The sequence below is a fragment of the Amorphotheca resinae genome, assembly GCF_003019875.1.
Source record: "Amorphotheca resinae ATCC 22711 unplaced genomic scaffold M430scaffold_5, whole genome shotgun sequence".
Classification (NCBI taxonomy): Eukaryota; Fungi; Ascomycota; class Leotiomycetes; order Helotiales; family Amorphothecaceae; genus Amorphotheca; species Amorphotheca resinae.
This window is the reverse complement of record NW_020194475.1, coordinates 319600-341074: the sequence shown is the minus strand read 5'-3', so window position 1 is coordinate 341074 and position 21475 is coordinate 319600. Positions and strand designations below refer to the sequence as shown.

At 48.5% G+C, this 21475-nt stretch overlaps 10 protein-coding genes across 10 annotated transcripts; 5 read left to right on the top strand and 5 right to left on the bottom strand.

Moving 5' to 3' along the window:
- Positions 1 to 503: 503 nt before the first annotated feature.
- On the bottom strand, positions 504 to 2162 carry M430DRAFT_138154 (hypothetical protein; the record flags this gene model as incomplete). The annotated part of the gene is made up of 4 exons (XM_024862555.1): positions 1920 to 2162; positions 1798 to 1869; positions 1264 to 1749; positions 504 to 1055 (listed from the first exon to the last, which is right to left on the bottom strand). The coding sequence occupies exons 1-4, from the start codon at positions 1992 to 1994 to the stop codon at positions 504 to 506; spliced, it is 1185 nt and encodes a 394-aa protein (XP_024721319.1). The 5' UTR covers positions 1995 to 2162.
- A 280-nt stretch (positions 2163 to 2442) lies between these two features.
- On the top strand, positions 2443 to 3303 carry M430DRAFT_18230 (hypothetical protein; the record flags this gene model as incomplete). The annotated part of the gene is made up of 2 exons (XM_024863825.1): positions 2443 to 2544; positions 2620 to 3303. 2 exons carry the CDS (start codon positions 2443 to 2445, stop codon positions 3301 to 3303), a joined length of 786 nt encoding a protein of 261 aa, XP_024721318.1.
- A 152-nt stretch (positions 3304 to 3455) lies between these two features.
- M430DRAFT_18229 (hypothetical protein) lies at positions 3456 to 4268 on the bottom strand (the record flags this gene model as incomplete). Its single annotated transcript, XM_024863824.1, has 2 exons — positions 3456 to 4068; positions 4129 to 4268. 2 exons carry the CDS (start codon positions 4266 to 4268, stop codon positions 3456 to 3458), a joined length of 753 nt encoding a protein of 250 aa, XP_024721317.1.
- A 245-nt stretch (positions 4269 to 4513) lies between these two features.
- M430DRAFT_49756 (hypothetical protein) lies at positions 4514 to 6193 on the top strand (the record flags this gene model as incomplete). The annotated part of the gene is made up of 2 exons (XM_024868086.1): positions 4514 to 5469; positions 5518 to 6193. The coding sequence occupies 2 exons, from the start codon at positions 4514 to 4516 to the stop codon at positions 6191 to 6193; spliced, it is 1632 nt and encodes a 543-aa protein (XP_024721316.1).
- Positions 6194 to 6615: 422 nt separating this feature from the next.
- On the bottom strand, positions 6616 to 7189 carry M430DRAFT_34446 (hypothetical protein). Its single transcript, XM_024866553.1, has one exon. The coding sequence runs from the start codon at positions 7142 to 7144 to the stop codon at positions 6692 to 6694; it is 453 nt and encodes a 150-aa protein (XP_024721315.1). The 5' UTR covers positions 7145 to 7189; the 3' UTR covers positions 6616 to 6691.
- A 242-nt stretch (positions 7190 to 7431) lies between these two features.
- On the top strand, positions 7432 to 8696 carry M430DRAFT_228676 (hypothetical protein). Its single transcript, XM_024864782.1, has one exon. The coding sequence runs from the start codon at positions 7583 to 7585 to the stop codon at positions 8624 to 8626; it is 1044 nt and encodes a 347-aa protein (XP_024721314.1). The 5' UTR covers positions 7432 to 7582; the 3' UTR covers positions 8627 to 8696.
- A 134-nt stretch (positions 8697 to 8830) lies between these two features.
- Positions 8831 to 10007, top strand: M430DRAFT_65793 (hypothetical protein). Its single transcript, XM_024869199.1, has 2 exons — positions 8831 to 9882; positions 9933 to 10007. The coding sequence occupies exons 1-2, from the start codon at positions 8888 to 8890 to the stop codon at positions 9985 to 9987; spliced, it is 1050 nt and encodes a 349-aa protein (XP_024721313.1). The 5' UTR covers positions 8831 to 8887; the 3' UTR covers positions 9988 to 10007.
- Positions 10008 to 11637: 1630 nt separating this feature from the next.
- On the bottom strand, positions 11638 to 15124 carry M430DRAFT_49753 (hypothetical protein; the record flags this gene model as incomplete). The annotated part of the gene is made up of 13 exons (XM_024868085.1): positions 11638 to 12001; positions 12053 to 12223; positions 12275 to 12305; positions 12361 to 12521; positions 12581 to 12938; positions 12990 to 13178; positions 13230 to 13272; positions 13321 to 13805; positions 13855 to 14011; positions 14065 to 14580; positions 14674 to 14745; positions 14846 to 15022; positions 15101 to 15124. 13 exons carry the CDS (start codon positions 15122 to 15124, stop codon positions 11638 to 11640), a joined length of 2748 nt encoding a protein of 915 aa, XP_024721312.1.
- A 1626-nt stretch (positions 15125 to 16750) lies between these two features.
- Positions 16751 to 17448, top strand: M430DRAFT_18223 (hypothetical protein; the record flags this gene model as incomplete). The annotated part of the gene is made up of 3 exons (XM_024863821.1): positions 16751 to 16939; positions 17307 to 17331; positions 17381 to 17448. 3 exons carry the CDS (start codon positions 16751 to 16753, stop codon positions 17446 to 17448), a joined length of 282 nt encoding a protein of 93 aa, XP_024721311.1.
- Positions 17449 to 18406: 958 nt separating this feature from the next.
- On the bottom strand, positions 18407 to 20791 carry M430DRAFT_18222 (hypothetical protein; the record flags this gene model as incomplete). Its single annotated transcript, XM_024863820.1, has 2 exons — positions 18407 to 19776; positions 19831 to 20791. The coding sequence occupies 2 exons, from the start codon at positions 20789 to 20791 to the stop codon at positions 18407 to 18409; spliced, it is 2331 nt and encodes a 776-aa protein (XP_024721310.1).
- Between the last annotated feature and the right edge of the window lie 684 nt (positions 20792 to 21475).

Genomic DNA, 21475 nt, shown 5'->3' with positions numbered 1-21475 from the left:
GACCCGGAAGGCCTATCGAGGGCATCTCTACAAGGCTCATAGGTTCACCAAGACTGCCGAATGCATGCCATTTTAAGCGTATCATACATACTATGCATACATCAATGGGGAGAATTTGTGGAAATCGAGCTTCTCTTTACTCTAGCTAGAATCTGCTTCAGTACGTCGCTTTATCTTAGCTACACACACAATCGACTGCTCATTTGAACCTAAATCACCTGGTAGCCATTTGTTCCAGTTGCCATTCCCTTAAATCCAATTATAACAGTAAGATCAAGGGTATATAGGAAGCTCGCAAGGGCTCAAAGGAGCTTTTGATTGGAATTGAGAATGGGCTTAACAGACGTGGTAATCGTCGGCTCGCTTCTTATGGCTGTGGCTGGCCTTTTCACCTTGAAACCTACAATATAAGCGAGTCGACGATTAAACGACCAGAAAACGCACATTGATTTTCACGTACTGTGCCAGCGATGACTTCATTTCTTTATTATTATTTAGAGGGCTTATGACTTGGCTGCGCCAGCCTTCACCAAAATGATGTCTCCATCTTCCACAACGTAATCCTTCCCTTTGGTTAGCACCTTACCCTTTGCCTTGACCTCCGCCTCATCACCCAACTCTTTGAGAACCGAGTAATTGTACACAATAACCTGAATGAAGGTCTTCTCAAAATCGCCATGGATAACTCCGGCAGCTTGAGGCGCCTTGGTTCCATTTCTAATTGTCCATTGCCGGACCTCATCTGGACCTGTTGTGAAGAAGCTGCCCAGGTTCAAGACCTTCCGCATGGCGGTGATGGCTTTAGGTAACGCGGAATCAACTCCCAGTTCCTTGAGTTCCTTCTGGACTTCCTCCTCAGTCTCCAAGCGTGATAGACGCTCCTCAAGAGAGACGGAGATAGGCAGAATTGGGTCACCGGCTGCGTTCTGTTTAATCCACTCCATGACCTTTGGAAGATACTTGTTCTTCTTCCGGACGTAGTCTTTCTCGCTCAAGTTGACGAGGTAGACAACTGGCTTGGCTGTAAGGAGGAACAGAGGATTGATGACCTCAACCTAGTACACCTTGTGTGTTAGTAATTTTCTTTCCAAGAAACATTACAGAGTAACAAGAGTGGATAAATGTATCAGAACGTGTTTCTTATCTCACAATGCTCTCAGCGTTTATATTGAGGCATTCGACGAGCTGGGTTAAGTATCAGGCCTCTTGGCCTTTTGTCATCATGAAATCATGGAGTAACTTGAATGAGATGTTAAAACGTACCTCCTTAGCAGTCCAGTCGCCTTTTCGGACATCTCCACCATCCTTTAGTAAAGCAAGGATCTTCTCGACAGTGGCCTCTTCTTCCCTGAGCTTCTTCATCTCAAGACTTTGGCCACCTCTCCGAGTTTGCTTCTTCAGGTTCTCAAGCGCCTTTTCAGTGAACTCAATATCCTTGATCCGCAGCTCTTCACTGATGATGGTCAAGTCTCGGACTGGGTCGACATCTCCCTCGATGTGAATAATCTCCGCATCGTCGAAACAACGCACGACTTGGAAGATAGCATCGACGGCGCGGATGTGAGACAGGAAGGCATTTCCGAGACCAGCACCGGTTGAAGCTCCTCGAGTCAAGCCAGCAATATCGTAAATTGTAAGGTGGGCAGGAACTCGGGACTTGGGTTGATATTTTTCGCAAAGCCAGTCAAATCTTTCATCCGGCACTATGACCCGAGATTCTTCGGGATCAATCGTAGCGAAAGGAAAATTCTCGTGCGGGTTAGTAATGGTATTGCTAGGGTAGGAATCCAGACTTACAGCAGGGTTTCCGAGTGAACATTTGGTGATGGCTTGGAAGAGCGTCGATTTCCCCACGTTTGCAAGACCGACCTGGATTTCATGAGCAAGCCATCAAGATCAGAGCAGGTTGGCGCACATACAATTCCACTCTTCAAGTTGTTCCCGGGCCTGCCCAGCAGGATCTTCTCCTCCTTGACGGCTTTCTTTGGAGGCATCCCTCTTTTCTTTGCGTAATTGCGAGTTGTAGTTATGGAAACCGTGCAGCTAAGCAGGCTCTGGTTTTGGGTCGCAGTTCTTGCCGCGGCCCTTTGAAAAGTGAGTGAAAGAGAAGAGAAGATGCGTTGAGCACCGGAAGTCGACGTCGTGGTGGTGGTGGTCAGCGGCCTGGTGAGAGAGTTGTATCAACTCTCTCCTCGGGCGCGGATATTTTTTGTGCGTCGAATCAAGTGTGCTGAGATTTTCCAGCTTTGCTTGCCGTCACGTGCAGCCTAGGCTGATCGGCGCCTCTTCGCCCGAGGCTCTGATATCATTCCAAAATCCAGAACCCTTCAGCGGAACTTTTTCATGACCAACGTTCTACAACTGTTGCTCGAGCAAAGGTCTTCTTTGCGCAGGATTCCCAAGGTCTGAAAATCCATACAGATAAAACGTCGAACCGCTACGATGCCGTCGAAGAAAGCCTCAAGGAAATCTTCTGGTAATCACCGATCAACGCTTTCCCTACAGAAGACCGAGATCGTTATCAATGTCTATGACTTGCTCCCGGTACGTTCTCTGCTGTCTGCTCGGACAGACTGTCACCTGCGACTTTTGACCTTGACTTTTGACTAACTGGTTCAGCCCGGCAAACTGGCTTCAGTGCTTTGGGCGGTTGGCGCCTCTCTTCTACATTCTGGAGTGGTTATAAACGGCAGAGAATATGCATACGGAGGGCATGACAGGAGGGGCATGACTGGCGTATATTGGACGAAACCAAGGATAGAGCCGCCAGGAGGGACCTTCAAATGTGAGATTCTTCATGGGTTCACACTGCGACCACACGACGAAATAGAATCGATTCTCAGAGAAGCCTCCGAGTCTTTCCAAGGAACTTCATATAACCTCCTCAACAAGAACTGCAATCACTTCACTCAGTACCTGTGCGAGAAGCTTACCGGAAGATCGGGGCCAGGATGGCTGAATCGCGCTGCGAGTATTGGAGTTGCCTTGCCGTGTGTGGTTCCTAAGGAATGGATCGCGCCTCCGGATTTCGAGACGGCCGACGGAGAATTAGTGGATGAGGACGATCGAAGTGATTCAAACGAACGCTCTAGGATGTTGAGCGATATGGATTCAAGTCGCGAGAGACATAGCCTTGATGATCGAATAAGAGACGAGGTGGCGAACGATGAGGAGTGGGATAGTGAAGAGGAGCGAAGACAGGGAGGTAGTGGGAAAGGAAAGGCTCCTATCAGAGATACATCTGGAAGGGTGGTACCACCTGCGGAAAGAGCCCCAGTCGGCAGAGGGAAATCAGGGTTCTAAAAGTTTGCTTTCAGCGACATGACAGGCGTAGACGGACCGTTTTTATGAGTGGCGTTCTTGGGTTTAGGGAAGATACCATCACAAGCTTCATGCCATTGAAATATTATACAATGTTCAGACCAACGTACTGTACAAGCCACAACACCGTGCCTCTAACCCAGACGTCTGGGCTTCTTGCTCCTCGTCCCACCAAACTTCAACCTCGTAGCATCCGCAACCCTGATAATCTTGCCCCTCAGAAACCGGCCCTCACTGCCCAACAGTGCCTTGGTGACAGCCTCTCTTCCTTGCCCGAACCCTCTCAGCACAACCTCCAACTTGGAAATTTCACGGTTCTTCCCACTTTCCTGTAACCTCCCCATAACATACGACGCCAACTGGAATGCGGAATCATAATGCTTTCTGGCACTTTTCCTGAACCCTATGTCACCCGCTGATTTCGAGATGATCGGGTCACGATTGGGTGTAGTGACCGTAATATGAGTGTTATGCCTCGTAGCGTAGACGTGGAAGTGATGGGGCTCCTCATGCCTTTCCTTTTGGGAGGTCAGGAGGAAACCGTCCGAAGAGACCTTTTCCATGTCAATGCCCGCCCTGTCCTCGCGCGCTTTTCGGTCTTGATTGTTGGTAACCATCAATTTGGAAAGCATCTTCATTGCTTGCGATGGCGGATTTGTGGAGGCTTTCGGATGGAGCGATGGGGAGACATGGCTTCTTGGTGTTGATGAGGAAGAAGGCTTGGGAGCTGAGGGGAAAGGATTGGAGCTACTTGACCTGTCAGTACTTGAGTCTGAAAAGGCTGGAGAGATAGGAGAAATATCGTACCTGTCTCCTTCAGCGTTCTTGCATGAGGAATTTGAAAACGGTCGTAGACATTGTAACGAGAGTCTCTGACGGGGTGCAGACTCGGAAAGGGCTGCTAGAGGCGATTGTGCCCAAAGGCGCCTCGACACGGTCCTACTCATGGCTTGTCTCGTTTCCAATCCGAAATTCTTGCTTTTACTTCGTAGAGCCGTGAAGCAATATTGAAAGCAAGTGCCTGAGGCGGCAAGTTCCGCCACGATCTCGGCGAATAATAATTTTCAGCCGCCGCGTAAATAAGTCTCACAATACTTGCACGCCCTGATTTCCTACGGTATTAATTGATAATTCCTTTCGTTCACTCTTCACTGACCGGCTCGACAACAGAGTCAGTCTTTTCACATTCGCCATGAACGGTCTTCGACATGCGGCGACAAGAGCGCCTTCTACAGTTCAGTCCGGACCAGTCGCGAGGCTTCCATATGGGCGAACGGCTGTCTACAGACGGTTACAGCAGCAGACCCAGAGATCGAATCTGCACTCTTTTGTATCAAACCTCTCCAGATCGACAATCACTTCGTACACCACTCCTTTGCGATCCAAGTTCCTCCCAGATGAAATCCAGATAGCGAGACCAGTTTCTTCATCCCGAGGTTTCCACCAGGGCTTGAGGCTAGGACAGCAGGAGAAAACCAAGGCCAAGACCGAAGAACCAAAGGAAAGTGCTGCAGAGGGGGAGAGTGCGAAAAAAGCCTCAGGTGAAAGTGGTGAAGAGAAAGCCAAGGACCAAAGCGAAGGCGCAAGTGAGGGTGAAGGGGAGGGCAAGAAGGAAGACAAGAAAGAGGAGGCCGCTCCACCACCACCACCACACGGTGACAAATCACCATGGCAAGTGTTCACCGAGACACTACAGAGCGAGTTCAAAGCTTCTAAGGAGTGGAATGAATCTACCAAGGCTTTGGCTGCTGGTGCCCAGCAATTCACTGAGAACGAATCTGTGAGGCGTGCCAGACAGGCATACGAGTCGACTACGGGGGCAGTGACATCTAGTACTGCCAAGGTTTTAAAGACGACGGCTGGCGTTGTGGGCAAGGGAGCTGCTTGGACTTGGGAAACACCTGTTGTTAAGGGCGTACGGTCTACGGTGAACGCCACTGCGAGCGTTATCGAGAAGGGCACGCGACCAATTCGAGAAACAGAGGCATACAAGAATGTCAAGAACGTTATCGATGATGGTAGCAGTTCGCGATATGGTGGGTGGGTAGAGAAGGAGGAGCGACGAAAGGCTAGAGAATTGCGAGAGCTGAAGGAGGCGCAAGCGAGCGGTCATGGCAGACGTGCTGAGGTTCCAAAGGAAAATCCAGAGTAAGCCATTCTTTCTTCCCATGTTTTGGCATTTACTGACAAGTGTAGTGCCGGCACAAATATAACTGTTCACAAAGACGCTGCCTGGAAAGAATCATGGCGAGAATTCCGCGACTCGAGCAAAATGATGCAATCCCTCTTCTCCCTCAAATCAGCCTACAATGAATCCGAAAACCCTCTCATCTCGACCGCACGTAGCATCTCAGACCGGATCGCTGGATTCTTTGCTGAAAACGAAACAGCGCTGGTGATCAAGAAGTTTAGGGAAATGGACCCCAGCTTCCAGATGGAGCCTTTCATCCAAGAAATGCGAGAATACATCTTGCCTGAAGTTCTCGATGCCTATGTTAAAGGCGATACCGAGACGTTACGCCTCTGGCTCTCGGCAGCTCAATTCCAAGTCTACGATGCGCTGTCGAAACAATATACAACAGCGGGCCTGAAATCCGATGGCAGAATCCTTGATATTCGGAACGTCGAAATTCTGTCCGCGAGGATCCTTGACCCGGGGGATATCCCGGTCTTTATCGTAACATGCAGAACGCAAGAGGTGCACGTATACCGCAATGCGAAAACGAACCAGCTGGCTGCCGGTATGGAAGATAAAGTGCAGCTCGTAACCTACGCCATCGGTGTTACGAGAGTAGCGGAGGACGTCAACAATCCCGAGACGAGAGGATGGAGACTCATAGAATTGCAGAAGAGTGGAAGGGATTACATTTGATTCTACTCTTCCCCCTCCTTCCCTCCCTCCCTCCCCCCTATTTCTTCTGGAATGATTCAAATTTGTAGCATAGCGTTGAACTAGGCCCTATCTCGAGAGTCCGTATTGTACATCAAGCGGTGTTTGGAGTTTTCCGGGTATCGAGTGCCTATGGCCTTGATATTGGTTGGCAAAATGGGGAGCTTTTTCACGAGAAAGAAAAAGAGGACTGTAAGATGGAGGATTGAAAGAGATCCGAAACTCCGCTCCTGTGAGATAATGAAGTGTTCTGGTACTGGGAACGGACGTTTATGTATAACAGACTATTTGTATATTGAATCAATGGCTCCTGCACGGAGTCTATAAATCATGCATTAGAATCCCTTCTTGTTCTGTTTATTTTGTGATTTGAGAAGGAGCTGTTCAGTGTAGTAGGCTATGGATGAGGTGTATATATATGCCTTCTATACAGGAGCTTTGATCTTATCAGCGGAGCCAATTGCATACCACCTTCCGTGTTCACCAAGAAACCTCCCATGTATCCTCTTCATTATATGAGAAGGTATTGCCGTCAGCTGCCCAACACCCTTCATCATAGCACTCTTCATCATATGAAAAAGTATTGCCGTCAGCTGCCCAACACTCTTCATCATAGCACTCTTCATCATAGCACTCTTCATCATATGAAGAAGTATTGCCGTCAGCCGCCCAGCCCTCTTCATCCTTCACGGTACGCCAGAAGATCTTGCCTTCCAAAAATGCCTGCGAGTATATATATGTCGTCTCTTTTCCTTTCCCTCCTTCTCTTTCATCGCCCCGCTCCTTCCCGTCTTCGTCTCCCACTTCGTATTCGTCGCTGCCTACAAGGTATTCCAGGAAAGGCAAGATGCCAGAGATGGCAGCATTGGAATGATAATCTCCGTGTAACTTTCTTGTCCAATCCACGAGCTCTCTTCGATGCTCCCTCTTCATCCTAGTCTCAAGCTCGTCGTGTTCCTTGCAGATGGCAAAGACGGTTTTGTTGTCTTGTTTGGATAGCAAAGCGACGTCTAACAAGTTTAGAATCAGGTTTAGACATTTTGATACTGATAAAGATAGCTCCGTTGTGAAGATAGTGAGTTTTGATGAGGTGGGAAACTTCGTCGATATGAGAGGGGTTGATTCTTGTTTTTGGAACGACATGGCACGATATTGGAATTGAAACGTAAAAATGTAGTCTAGCGATTATGCTGAGCAGAAAGTGAAAAGTAATTTTCAATTGAGGAAGTGGCTTTGATAATAAACCGTGTTTACGGTAGAGTTTGGTCGGATCCATGGATCGACTCAGCCAGTTCACATCACAACTTTCATTCGGGGTTCAGATTCCGCAACCCTGACGGCATCACTATCCCTGAAAACGCCACTTGGCATATGGTACACATCATCTTACAAAAATCAAATATTATATTGGCATCTTCGAGCTCCGGACCTGTGTCCACCATCGACAAAGCAGCGTGGCGACATCGGTTTCGTTCTCGACCCATAGGCATACCACGAAAGCGAGAAAACATCCGCGAGGCCAGGATAAAAATGCCCCTTCCGGTCTTCAAAGTAGAGGAGGATGAAAAAAGTACCGAATGCCTTCGCATCTCACCAAAAAAGGGCCATCCTCTTGAAATACTCATTTACCCCTCCTCCGAAGCTTGCCCCTTCCCATCCGATGACCTTATGGGTAAACACATCTTTCGATACTCACTCTCCACCAACCCCGAGGAAATATCCCAAGTATACACGTACGAAGGGACAGTGAGAGCAGATAGCAAAGCAAAAAGGCGTGCGAGATTGGACGAGTTACTCATCGAATATGCAACCAGAATTATCAACATCAGACATCCAGCAAACTGTACGTGCAATGATTGTCGAGGGAGTGATGCGACTGGTGCTGCATCCGCCGCTACTTTTGACGGTGCAGATGAGAACCCAGGACCAGTGGGTACAGCTCCCACCCACTTAACAATGCCGATAATAGAGACCCCAAGGTTTGAGTTTGAAGACGAGCATATAAGGTGGCTTACGGCCGTGATGGAAGAGAGTTCGGAGGAGGAGAAGGACAAATTATTGAAGGATTTTGGACGGGGAATGGCGGAGATGTTTGTTCTCCTACACGAGGATGGATATTATGAAGAAGGGGAAGAAGATGACGACGAGGAGATGCAGTGGATACCCGTCATATCAGCCCACCTCGGGGACCTGGCGATGTTTGACTTCAGTGGAGGTGAATGGATACCGAGACGTTGGAGAGACGAGGAGTGGGAGGCGTGGTGCGACCTTCTTTGCAAGGGAAGATATGATGAGCTGATGGTTTACGCATTACACAATGACAGGACTCGGGGTTCTTTAAGGCAGAGGTCAAAGTACCCTTTAAGTGCGATGGAGGCTCTGTGGGCCTGGAGGGACGCTCGACAGCCCAACTAGGTACTGTGTAGCAATGGTAGACTTAGAACTTTCTGTGCCCACAGAGCGAATGAGGAATCCCAAATTCATGAAGCTATTCAAGAGTTGATGTTTGTCCCAGGATCACATGACAAGTCAGGAAGAAACTCCTCGAAGGGAAAACGCCGCTAGTGGAACCCCACGCTTGTTCTATCCGAAGTCGACTCGTTCCAGATTTCCTTTCTTCGCGGAACCCCTCTTGACCTCAACATTCCCCCCTGCTACCCACCATATAAGCACAAGATGGCGACCACAAAGCAAAGGTTAGCTCTCTCCATCATCGACTTCCTCAACACCTCCCTCACCGACGGCACCCTCACCGAAGACGACCGCGAGAGCATCGAAGTCGCCCAATCATGCATATCCGAGTCCTTCAAGGTCGACCCCACGGACGCGACACCCAAGGATTCGCAGACCCTGCTACAGATCTACAGCGTCTATGAGAAGCTGAAGGGAAAGACTCCCGCTGGACCAAGCACCACCGCCACGGGCGAGAAGAGCACGCCTGATGCGCAGAAGGAGCCAACAGAGGCGCAGAAGAAAGAGGCCGAGACTCTAAAGAGCCAAGGAAATGCCGCCATGGCGAAGAAGGATTACCCCACTGCCATTGACCTTTACTCCAAGGCGCTAGCCATCGTTCCGGGCAACCCCATCTTCCTGTCGAATCGTGCCGCGGCCTACTCGGCATCCAAGGACCACGAGTCTGCGAGGGCGGACGCAGAGGCGGCTGTGGCTGCGGACCCGAACTACACGAAGGCGTGGTCACGATTGGGCCTGGCGAGATTTGCGCTGGGTGATGCGAAGGGCAGTATGGAGGCTTACCAGAAGGGTATCGAATACGAGGGGAATGGAGGCAGTGATGCGATGAAGAAGGGCTATGAGACTGCGAAGAAGAGAGTTGCCGAATTGGAGGAGGGAGGGGACTCCGAGAACGACGATGTTGCTGAGAGAGGCGCCGGTAATGGTGCTGGTGGTGCTGGTGGCCTGCCAGATTTGGCGTCGATGTTTGGAGGCGGTGGTGGTGGAATGCCCGATCTGAGCTCTATCATGAGCAATCCTATGTTTGCAAACATGGCGCAGAACCTGATGAGCAACCCGGAGGCGATGTCTAGCATCATGAACAACCCAAGGCTGCGTGAGATGGCCAGCCAGTTTGGCGGCGGCGGGGGTGGTGGAAATGGCGGCAGAGGCATGCCTGATCTGGCAAGCCTGATGCAAGACCCAAGCATTGCCGAGATGTAATGACTTCCTTTCTTCTCTTCCGAGCAAATACTAACATTCCTCGTAGGGCAAGAAATATCATGGGGGGTGCAGGACGTGGAGGACGAGGCGCTGGCCAGTAATTTGATTTCTCCATACACGAACACAAGGATACCACTCTCACATTCATATGCAGCTTTTTATAGCATAGCAGGGACCAAAAGGCTTGAATCAAATAACAGCGTAATCGAGCGACTAATTCATTATTCCTTTTCCACTAAAATCCACAAGCATCTCTTTTCAGTACCCCGTTTCTCGTTTCCCGTTTCCCCTGAACATACCCATTCCTCGATATCCCACCCTCTCGCCACTATCACCACTACTCCACCACAACAGAACCCCTCAGCTCACTCGCACGATGATATCGGGCCCAATTAGCATCTATATCGAGATGCTTAGAAAGAAGTAGTCGACAGAAAATGCAAGATAAAGACCCCCCAGGCCAAGTACTTCAACCATGCTTTTCATCCCATAACAGCACTTGGATATCCCTAGAGTTCCATATACAGAGTATAACAGAGGAAGTGCATTAATGGAACTTCAAACGCAAGCTCATTAGAGTCATGACTGCTTGTAAAATGAGCACTTCCTGAGACAGCATGTTGGAATAATTCAAAGAAATTGCGGGATACCTTGAGCTGATTGAGGGTTGTCAGTATCAATTCAAGCGACAAGATGTTAAGGAAGAAGAGTGATGAGACATGCAAACGCGAATTGGGCTGACCAATGCAGCAGTAAGGACCCAATTTGATGGAAATTTAAGACCGGACACCTTCAGCAGGAGATGCAGCTGGAACAGCAGGAGGTGTCGTATCATAAACAGAAGTTTCTCCAGACATCATAGCGCTCGAAGTGGTGCTGGAGCCAGCGTCCGCGGCGCGGTTCATTTCTCTCCAATGACGATTGCGTCGGGTTCGAGTAGCGCGAGATTTGTGACGACCTTTAGGGGGTTCACTTGGCTCCAAGACCCGACGCAGTTGCTGTCTATAGTTAGCACGTAGCAATAGAAGGTGAGGGTAGTTTATCACAGAAGATGGCATAGGTTGCCCTTCACCAGAACTGAACGTTGTAGTCTCAGGATCTTGTACACCGTCTATTGGCTCTTGCACATGGCTCGCAGGCTCCGTCTTTGCAATCTGCCTTCTCAAAGATCGAGGATACCTGATCTTTGGCCTCTCAATTTCTGTCCTAGTGTCCTGTTCTGCCGAAGACCAGAAGAGCTGCGACTCATCACCAGTAGAGTCTTTGTTCCCTGCTTCTTGTCAGTATATTGGCAGGACCTCTCGATTTGCCAGTGGCATACTCTCCGCATTGGCAACACGTTTACCAGCCACCTTGTCATTCTTTTTACTGAGGTCTGCTGCAGATTTACGCTCCTTCCTTTCTGACTTCTTGTGAGCCCTTGAAACATGTACAAAATTGGATTTAAAACCAGAGTCGGCCAGTGGAACGAATTCAGGTGCGTCTGGTTTAAGTTTAGATGCCTTTATCAAGTTAGAGACGTGCTTTATTAGAGTTCTCAATATGTTATTGAATGACTGTCCTTTCACTTCACGAATGAGTCAACTTTACTTCCACATGGTGGATGTATGGTAGGAATAACAGGCAATTTTGGAGGAATTGATTACGCAACTTTGCAAAGGGAATAAATGGTAGTGTCTTATTGATAGCTTCGAGATGGTAGATCCTCATATCTGCGGAAGCTTCTGCGGCAATTCTCTGGTATTTGGCGTTTATTCTGGCCCACCACTCACCTCACGTTTGTGACTTTGACCACTATCAACTTCCTGCCCTTCGACAGGCTTCTTTCCAACTCCAGATTGCGTAGGATCGTAGTTTTCCTCTATATTTAGGGCTTTAGTCATTGTAGTGGTGCCGCGATCACGATCAACATCATCGATAAGGTTGGCACTGCGCATCTGCGGGCTTCGGGACCTGCACTGCTCATCTTCAGACTTAACAAAGGTTTGCTTTGACCAGAGGTTGTGGTATTTGCCTCTGGCACGGATGAGCTCATCATGAGAGCCCTCTTCAACAATTTCGCCATTAAGTACGACCAGGATTCGGTGAGCCCGCATGACGGTTGACAACCGATGCCTGAAGTTCGTCAGTTGTTTGCGAGCAAAAAATATCTCTTTATAGACTTACGCCACAACGAAGGTGGTTCGATCCTTACACAAAGCCTTGAAGCCTTCCTGGATAAGATACTCTGTTTCTGTATCAACTGCGCTGGTAGCCTCATCTAAGAGGATAATCTCTGGCTGTTTTAAGATGGCACGAGCAATTGCGATGCGTTGCTTTTCGCCTCCAGATAATTTCCTTATACCGCATCAGCATATCAGTAAATATTGAATGGCAGTGAGCACTTACACTCCCCGATCACCCACTTTGGAGTCATATCCTACAATATACCGTCAGCGCAAGCAGGAAGTCGTGGAGATGCAGGGCTGGCTCACCATCTGGAAAGGACAAAATTTTATCGTGAATAGCAGCTGCTCTGCAGGCATCATAAACTTCCTCATCATTCGCGGTTAGTCTTGCATAGCGGACGTTACTCATGATGGTGTCGTTAAAGAGTACTGGATCTTGAGGCACAACGCCTATTTTCTCGCGAAGACTAAATTACCTGTCAGCGACCTTCAAACACCTTATCCAGATTAGCACGGATTGCCTTGCCTGTCAAGGGTGACATCGCGAATATCCTGTCCATCAATTGAAATGCTTCCGCTTTTGACGTCGTAGAAACGGCCAATCAACTTGAGAATGGTTGATTTGCCGCCCCCCGTCTCTCCCACAAGGGCGACTGTCTTCCCAGACGGAACAACAAAGTTGACATTCTTTAGAGTCGGATTCCGCTCATCGTAGGCAAAAGAAACACGGTCAAACTTGACATTTCCCTTGATCAGCTTCAATGGTTTTGCATGCGGAAGGTCAGTGATAGTGGGCTTCGTCTGAAAAAGTTCCAGAAGACGTTCGGCATCCATCAGACTATAGGATATATTTCTATAGACGCCACTGAAGAACGTCAAAGGACCTGTTTCTAAATAAGCATATAATCGGCTCTATTAAGAGAATACTATCCTACCTTGTAATGCTCCCCAATATACCAGAAACGTGGTCAATTGGCCAATGGACTTTCCCTCCTTGGCCACTTGGAACACAGCAAGATAGAGAGCTCCCAATAAGCCACAAGTCATCACTAACCCTTGAGCTGCACTCATGGACTGCGAAGATAGTTCGTAGATGCGCTTAGCCTCCATGTGATCTTTGACAGCTTGACAATTTGTCAGTCTCGGAAGAGGGGGGTTCATGCAGGTATCCTTACCACGTTCATATTTATGCCGCTCATAGGGGATCATGTTGAACAACTACTTCACGGTCAGCTAAGGATGGTCAGCAACATTGAAAAGACCCACACTAGCAGTGTTCCAACCCTCGAGTGATTGATGCCCTATTGTCCACTCCTTCCGAAACCCTGCGACATATTGACGTCTGTTTTCAGCTCTCATGGCTACCAGCTTTGTCGTAATATATAGGTACGAAACGAATGTTGCTGCCAAGATTAAACCCATAAAAGGCCCAAAAAGAGACCAGAGATAGGCGAAAGCTATAGCCAAGTCGATAAACATCGGCACAACCTGGAAACAGATCGTTTCTAGTAAATCTGTGACGGATCTGCCTCCAGTTATCGCCTGCATAAGGTCTGAAGTGGTCTTGCTATCATGGAAGTCGGATGATAGACTCATCATGTGGGCTTGAGAGGCTGTGCTGATTGCGGCGTATGAGTATTGTTCTAAAGGCAGCCAAAGCCATTTCCGGACCCAGTCAATGCCTGCACCGCCGTTGATGAAGAGAAGTACAGCGTATATAAGGCCCGGAAGCCAAATGTTACGAGTGCCATCTTTATTAGTTAGTCAATGTACCTCAGAGTCCTTGGACACAGAGCTCACCTCCTTTGATGTACCCCGACAGGTTATCAACCATCACACCCATCTGTCGGGGTACCAGAACATTCAAAGCATTCGATATCAGCAGACACGCGGCAACTAGGACAGCCCTGAACTGAAGAGCCTTGCTACGTGTAGGCCATACATATGGGAAGAATATCTGAGACATATCAGCAAACATACTTGCATCGAGGAGCCTTGTTGGTGGCTGACAGAAAAGCCTTTCGCATACGTGAACCAATTGCCATCCTGGTTCAAGCGCTTTGAAATTAATTCTTTGACCTTTCGCTGCTCTTCGAGCCATGAGTCTTCAGATCCCGCGTCACTTTCATCTGCTGCGTCCGATGTCTGGGTGTCTATAGCCGTGGTCGTGCCATATCCATTGCTGCCGCTTACCGTGTCTTCAGAACTGGATACTTTCGGTGTTTTGCTGAGAAGTGATTGCCGTTCGGCGTCGCTATTATCATATTGCTTCTTATCATTACGCAGTCCAAAATACAGAGAGCTGAGGGCGATGAAAGCAGATGCTCTCAAGGCTCGGATAGTAACAAAAACGAAATCGTATAAGGACTCCGGATATCGAAATACGTTTGGTAGAATGAGCAAAGCGAGTTCCACCACTATTGCAATCAACCAAGTACCGTAATACGGATACCATACGGGATACTTGGTCTCTATAAGGGCAAGGGCCTCAACTCCGAAGACGAGAGCAGATGCCATAAGATAGAACTGTTCACAGGTTAGTTGTGTAACTACAGACAGCAGCAACCGAAAGCTAGAGTGGAGCACTAGATTTAGCATCTAGATGGGTTGAGAACTTACCACTCGATCCTGTCCTGGATGCCACTCAGATACCCTGTTAAACTTGATCGCGACGGCTATCGTTTCAGCAATCTAGTGGCCAGTGTCAATATTGAAAGCTTCGGCCTCAACTAAAAGTATACAGGGAAAGCAATTTGGTGGTACCACCATATGCAGCGGTTGGTCCACTTACGTATGCTCCAGCAGCAACTAAAACCAGCGCAAGGATAACATCACGACGAACGCGCTGATGCTGGACTCGAAGTGACTGTGTCTGTAATGTGCAGACCGTAACCACTTGGGAAATGGCAAAGTAGAAAAAGACCAGGGTTGGGAAGGCGTAATAAAGCACAGTAACAGTAACCCAAGGCTGAGAATAGTCAGCACCAAACAAGTTCGACATGGTAATGAAGGGGAAGGATTCAGATCACTCGGGAGGGGTACGTGCCTGATCGAGGGGGTCTAGATCCATTGTTGCGGTCATAGTACTGGATGCCGAAAAAGGAGACTCCATGTGCATAGGGAGAAGCTGCAAGATGGACTGGTGTCAGCTTCAATAGCTATGAGCACTTGCGAGATAAAAGGAATCTCAGAAAGGCAGAGACGGATACTGGCAGTTTAGGGAAGAGAAGCAACAATAATAGTCTTTGAGATACTCTTCAGGCAGCAGGCCGTCGTCGTCGTCACTGACCAAAGAAGCAGTGACGAGACAGACAAGCTGACGTGCAACGACGGGATGTGAAGGCAATTAAAACACAGCAGAGAGATAGAAAGAAAGAAAGAGAGAGCAGGAAATAAGAGGGCGAAGAAATGCCTCGTGACTTCCGTCGGAGTAAAGCATGAATGAAACTATTCAATTCTATTTTCTGGCGGTCATACCGAAAGTTTAGGATAAGCAAGGCACGTTCTTGAGGATATATGCATCTTGGGATCTAGGTACTTACAGGGTCAAGATCCACCACCAAGGCCAAACCCACGTTTCAATGGTTCCTTTGTCACAGCCGGGATGGCGTGCAGGTTGCTGCACGATTATCTCGACAGGCCGACACGACACTGAACAAGGAAAATACAGCCTCTCAACCGCTGCAACGTCGATTGACTGCCGGCGCACGCCTTGCCACGGGAGATAGGCTGCAATGCGAGGAAGTTGGTTTTAAGAAACACGAGCTTACCGGTTCACGAGCCTCGCCTTCCCCCCTGCTCTGCCCTGGCCTGTCCGGGATGGGATGCTCTCGAATCATATTTTCAGATTTGCCGCGGATCGTCAGCCTGCCCGCCCCATTCTCCCTTCAGCTCTGGAGTCTGGAGGGTCTTGAGGGTTGAGACCGATTTGCACGCACATGATAATGCTCTCTCTGGTACGACTCTCTTTCCCTCTCCCTCCTCCCCGGAGACTGCGGTGACTGGCTTCCTGAGCATTCGAATCGGTTCGTAACTTGTCAAGTATCCAATGGCCGCTGGTCAATCCAGATGAGGTATCGAAGCATGCATCGAAGAAGAGAGAAATGGCCAGGCCGCGACTCCCATAGCTGCTGAACCCAGCTGGTCTAGCATACCCAGGTGGCGCATGGAGGCGATGGCAACAGGAGGACAATGGATGGATCATAGGGAAGCCTCATCTTTGTTTCTCTTCAGAATCCAGGGCTGCTGGCCTACTCGCCTCGCGCTGATCATACACACAAGGATGCATGGGAGCTCATGGAACTCGGTAATTTGGTAAGGGATCAAAATAAACGACACCACGATGTAACAGGACACAACAAAGCCACAGAGCCACAGGAACGGTCGGGATAGTGACAGGATGGACATTACCTTAGTATTTACATAGTTGCGTCCGTAAGGTATCTGGATATGCCTATTATAGCAAGCAAGGCACCGCGTCATTGCAACGGTCAATATCGATCAACAAATACTGTATATCGTATATCCAACCACCAGAAACGTAAACCTTTTCTTTGTCAGCATCCTGCCGTTTCCGCACTAATCCCAGCTTGCCTCTGTTCTAATTTTGAATCTCGATCCAGTTGAGACCTTCTCCACCGCCTTTTGATCTCTGATCCCTTCTTTTCTTCTTTGACTCTGTCCCCAAAAGAGGAAAATGTGTTCTATTCCTGCAGACCGTGCCGCCGTGCATACAGGAGGAGTGCAACAGTCAACGTCCAGCTACGATAAAGCACGAATCAGAAGCCCTCTCCCCTCCTCTATTGTGGGCAAATTCTACCCTGGCCCATCCAATCGCTTCGAGCCTCAACGGAAGCATGGGAACGAGGTTCATGGAGTTCCTAATGTAAGCACAGCTTCTGCATCGCTGTTCTCTTTTCACACTAGTGTTGTATCGCAGTCGTCCTCGAGCTGAGGATGTCAAACTAGGTACTTAGCGCTGAACCGGGACGCTGGGATTCCCTAAATACCTAGATGCTTGTATATTCTCTTGCGTGCCCATATTCGAGCAGCTGGAGGAAGCAATTCTCGTTTTTTACATGATGCTTAGAGAGGTTTTTGTTGCTGAGCAGAAGCCTGTCTCTATCCCCGTATCATATTGACAATTGGAGAGCCAAGATCATAGGGATCCGTTTCTTCAGACCTTTGTTGTGTTCACCAGTGCGAATACTTCTTTCATAAGGATCCACGTTGAAAATGAAATTCCCACATAGTCAAGGTCAGCGGTTACAGGACGAGGTAAGTATCCTAATAGCACGCTGTCATCTTTACTGATGCGCGCCTACAGAGCAAGCTGATATTTCGTCACACCGATCCAGACCTGTACTTGAGTCGATCGACTTCTGGACCGACTAGATAGGTAGGGATACTCATGCATCAATACTTCCCTGCAGAGACAGCCTTTCTGTCCCGCAGACATGGTAAACCCCCTTTGTGATGCATGACGGGTTCACCCACACCATACTACACCATCACTGAACAGTGAAATAAATCGCGAACATCTCCTCTTGTGTATGAGCTAAAGTTATGCGGGGAGTTTCATGGTCTAGGACCTTGATTTGGACAATTGTCTCTGATGCCGCATAAACAAGTCATACCAATTCAACTTTTATCTCATTAACCGATCGACAACACATTATCAATCCGTATTTCCATACAAGCTTTTTCTATGCCCGGGCAAGTCAGCTTTCCAACGCTACCAATGGCATTTGTACACTTTTCTTCCAACTAGAAGGACACTGAGCGGTGAAAGATCACATGCTTAGCCCCTAAAATTGACTACTTGACTTGTATTGTCTGTTAGCCAGGTTCCGGCAATGAAGCCTTGAAGTCAACAATGCCTAGAAACATAAACCTTGGACTGAAACCGATTCCTTCCAAAGGCGTCCACATGGAAGGAGATTGGAAGCAGACACAATCAGACACAATCAAACATGTAGTCTCTCACGCTCAAATCTTTTCTTTTATGAAAGAGATCCATTTTCTGATTAATACGCAGTTGCTGTTGGGTATCGTAACCAAAGCATCGTCTATAAACAGGAGGCTTTCAAAATGCGAGTCCATAGGGAATACTGCCGGATCTCAAGAAAGCCCTTGTGTCACAAAGTCCAGAAGTGTTTCGTGGCATGTAGGTCTAACGCTCCAAATCAAATGAAAAGAAAAAATGAAATCATCGAACGATGAAGCCAGAAAAATTCCTCATGAACGTCGCAGAACCCCTAAAGAATCATCTCGCGATGTGGCATAGTCGGCCACGCATCATGCTAGAATATATGGCAGCAGAAAGCCCCTAAAGAAGCAAAATCTGACTTCACTAGCCTGTGAAGGAAGTTGAAAACTGTGCGTCCTCCGCCGTCTGTGGAGCTTTCAGCTTTGTTCCATTTGATAGTGGTGCCGAAGTGAAAGACTTATTGCCGATACTGCTTTTGCTGCCTCTGCTACCTTTGCTCTTCCTATGCTTGTGGAAACCGGGCCTCGCGCTCAAACGAATTACTTCACGGGTAGATGCAGCAGTTGTTAGAGTGCTTCCACATGGGCTTGACCGGGAACGAGTGTGGTTCGGAACATTGGCAGTCCCTGTGGCTCGCTTCCGAACAGTGTTCCCCCGGCGGGTAGGTGAACCATGAGTTGGTATACCAACGTACGGTGATGGCGAGATAGGTGGTCCCATTGAGTGCATTAGTGGATTATAGACCGGGTTGACATTAGGACCCATGTAGCCAAAGCCAGCATGATAACCCATCCCCTGGAGTGCCACGAAGGGTGGAATTGGCTGGTACCCAGGGAATGGTCCAAAAGGACTGTTTCTGATCGCAGGATCAGGAAATGGAAAGTGTGCTGGATTAGTGTTTACCATAGGACCAAAGCCGAAGCTAGGGGGTGCAATTAGACCGGGGCCAGCAAAGCCAGGCATATTTGCGTTCATCATCAGGACCGGAACGTGTCTCTTTGTAGGGCTAACGAAAGGTGGAGCATTTACATTCATGGTGGATGCAGTCTTGCTAGACACCGGGTGTCTGCTAGGAGGTGGATAACCAGTGTTGGATGACGCGCTAGACATGTATAAGTTTGCAGGGTTCGCCGCATTCTTGCCCTTGAATGCTTTCAAGCTGTATTTAGGGTAGTGGCTCTGCGTGCCATTCGAGGTAGTATTGGTCTTCTGGGATATAGCAGCTGCTGACTTAGATCCAGCAGGAAAGAAAACATCGTCATCATCAGAGCTGAAGCCTCTCGCCAACTCATGGTCATCGGTTTGGCGATCGAGGACGCCTCTACCCGAGTTATTCAACGCTTGTGAGTTGTATAAAGTAGTTATGTGGCCGGCGCTTTCTTTGCTAGAGCTGACATTGAATGATAGAGGAGTGCCTGGCAGCATGCCACTCATGTCATGATCGACTGGTAAGGCATTGTGCATCTGTGGGTTGACACCTGTATGCTGATATCTATACCCGTTCTTCTCGGGGTCGAGATAGATGGGTGGTCGAGACGGCATAGTGTCATCTGCGAAGGGAACAAGTGACGATGATCCAACTGGCAGCATTTCATATCCATCTAATTGGCCAGTGCCGCTCAATTCAATCGAGGTCTGCGTTTGTAGCGTGGAATTTTCCTTGACTCGATTCTCCATCTTGTTACTGGCAATTGCGTCCTTGCTGTCTATTTCTGTTCCGGAGTATGCCTGGGCTGTAGAAATGTCAACGGTAAGCTCTGGACCATGGCGTCTCTAGTGAAACATACTGGCTCCTGATCCTCCAAAGCTCATAAGACCTTGACCTGTTCCTCTGACCCGTTCTCCAACTTCTCCTGTAACTTGCTGGCCAGAACCATGCCCTCCTCCATATTGAGCTATCCCCGCGGCACCAGGAGATAAGCGTTGATGTCTTTGCTCAGCTGAGATCAGGCCTAACTGCGCAAAGGAATGGCAAATTTCTGTCTCGTGTTGATAGAGAACCTGGCTGATATCCAACTTCTTGTTACCAACAACAAACACATGGCCCTGTCCTGGAGCTCTCGCAAAAGGCTTCTCGTCAGCCAATCCAGGGAAGAACTTGACAGTCTTGATCTTCAAGACCGGCTTCTGATCACAGTTCTCTATATCGAGCTGCATCATGTCTCGATAGGCCCCCCAATAGACCTCCAACTCACTGTCGCGACAAGGCCATTCAACTGAGACTGACACGGTCCCGCCCGTATCTCTATAAGAAACCACTCCTTCAAGACCTGGATAGCTATCGGCCATCTTATTAGCACGAAAGCGAATCCCGACACTCTTTATGATGAGCTCATCCTCCTTGCGCATCTTAGCCATGAACTTGTCAAGATAAATCTGGAGCCATGTGATGAGATAGGAAAGCGACACATTTGCATTGAGCGAGAGTCCCTCACTCACACCCTCACTAACGCCAAGCGCGTTGCCATGCGGGTCATAGAGCACAATAGAGACAGGACGTGGGCGCAAGGACTCAACCTTCCAAAGGAAAGGACCCGTCTGCTTGACGATATCCTCGATGGCCTCGCGGTAGGACATCACCGGGCCAGGACTTCCCTCACTGCCCAGGAACAACTGACTGTTTGTATCGCTCGAAGAAACGTCGCGTTCTGGACCTTTCCCCTTGTCTTGCGCACTTGTTGACACGTCGAAGCCAGCAGGCCTCTCCAGACCAGGCGGGACGAACGGGGTCCCTCTTGGCAAATCCATGATTGCAAAGTTATTGTTGTTGCAAATGGAAGATGTCGTTAGAGTTGCGAGTTGTGAGTTGCGAATGGAAGTGCGAAGACTCGCGCAAAAGGCAAGTAATAGTAGGTAGATATTGCGTTTGTCTTGTTGTGAATACGCGCAGTGGTATTCTGAATTTCAGTAAGCCTCTCGAATTTCTAGAGAAAATCTATCGAACTTGGTTGTTTACCTCTTGTTTACCTCGCGACAAGACAGGACAAGCGGGTGAAGCGTGACTTGACCGTCCAGCCTTGTGCCCGCTGGAACTTTGCAATTGAGCTAGCTGTCCTTTATCTTTATCTTTCTCTGAAAAATAAAGAGAAAATGAAGAAGTAGGGGGAGCAAGAGGTTTGTTTGCTTTGCTTTACCTCATGAGAAAAGAAATGTATGTATGTTATGTGGATGATATTTTACAGCTTAGGAGAGCGTTCTATTCATCAAGACCTTGGGCACACGCGCCTCCCTATTTATTTGTTTACCTTTTTATGTTTTTTGACGGGTATAGATAGATATCTATCTATCTATTCTATAGGAAAAAGTATAATTGATTATAGGAAATCCTTTCCTTTACTATCCTCTCCTTTCCTACCTACCCACTAGACCTCCGAGTCTTAGAACTGGAGTCAGAGAACCAACCAACTTTGTCTTGAGAAATGACTTAGGAGT

Coding starts and splice junctions, on each gene's coding strand:
- M430DRAFT_34446 (XM_024866553.1), bottom strand. CDS start 7,144: ATGAAGAGGGAGCATCGAAGAGAGCTCGTGGATTGGACAAGAAAGTTA.
- M430DRAFT_228676 (XM_024864782.1), top strand. CDS start 7,583: ATGGTACACATCATCTTACAAAAATCAAATATTATATTGGCATCTTCG.
- M430DRAFT_65793 (XM_024869199.1), top strand. CDS start 8,888: ATGGCGACCACAAAGCAAAGGTTAGCTCTCTCCATCATCGACTTCCTC. Junction 9,883..9,932: donor GACCCAAGCATTGCCGAGAT/GTAATGACTTCC, acceptor CATTCCTCGTAG/GGCAAGAAATATCATGGGGG.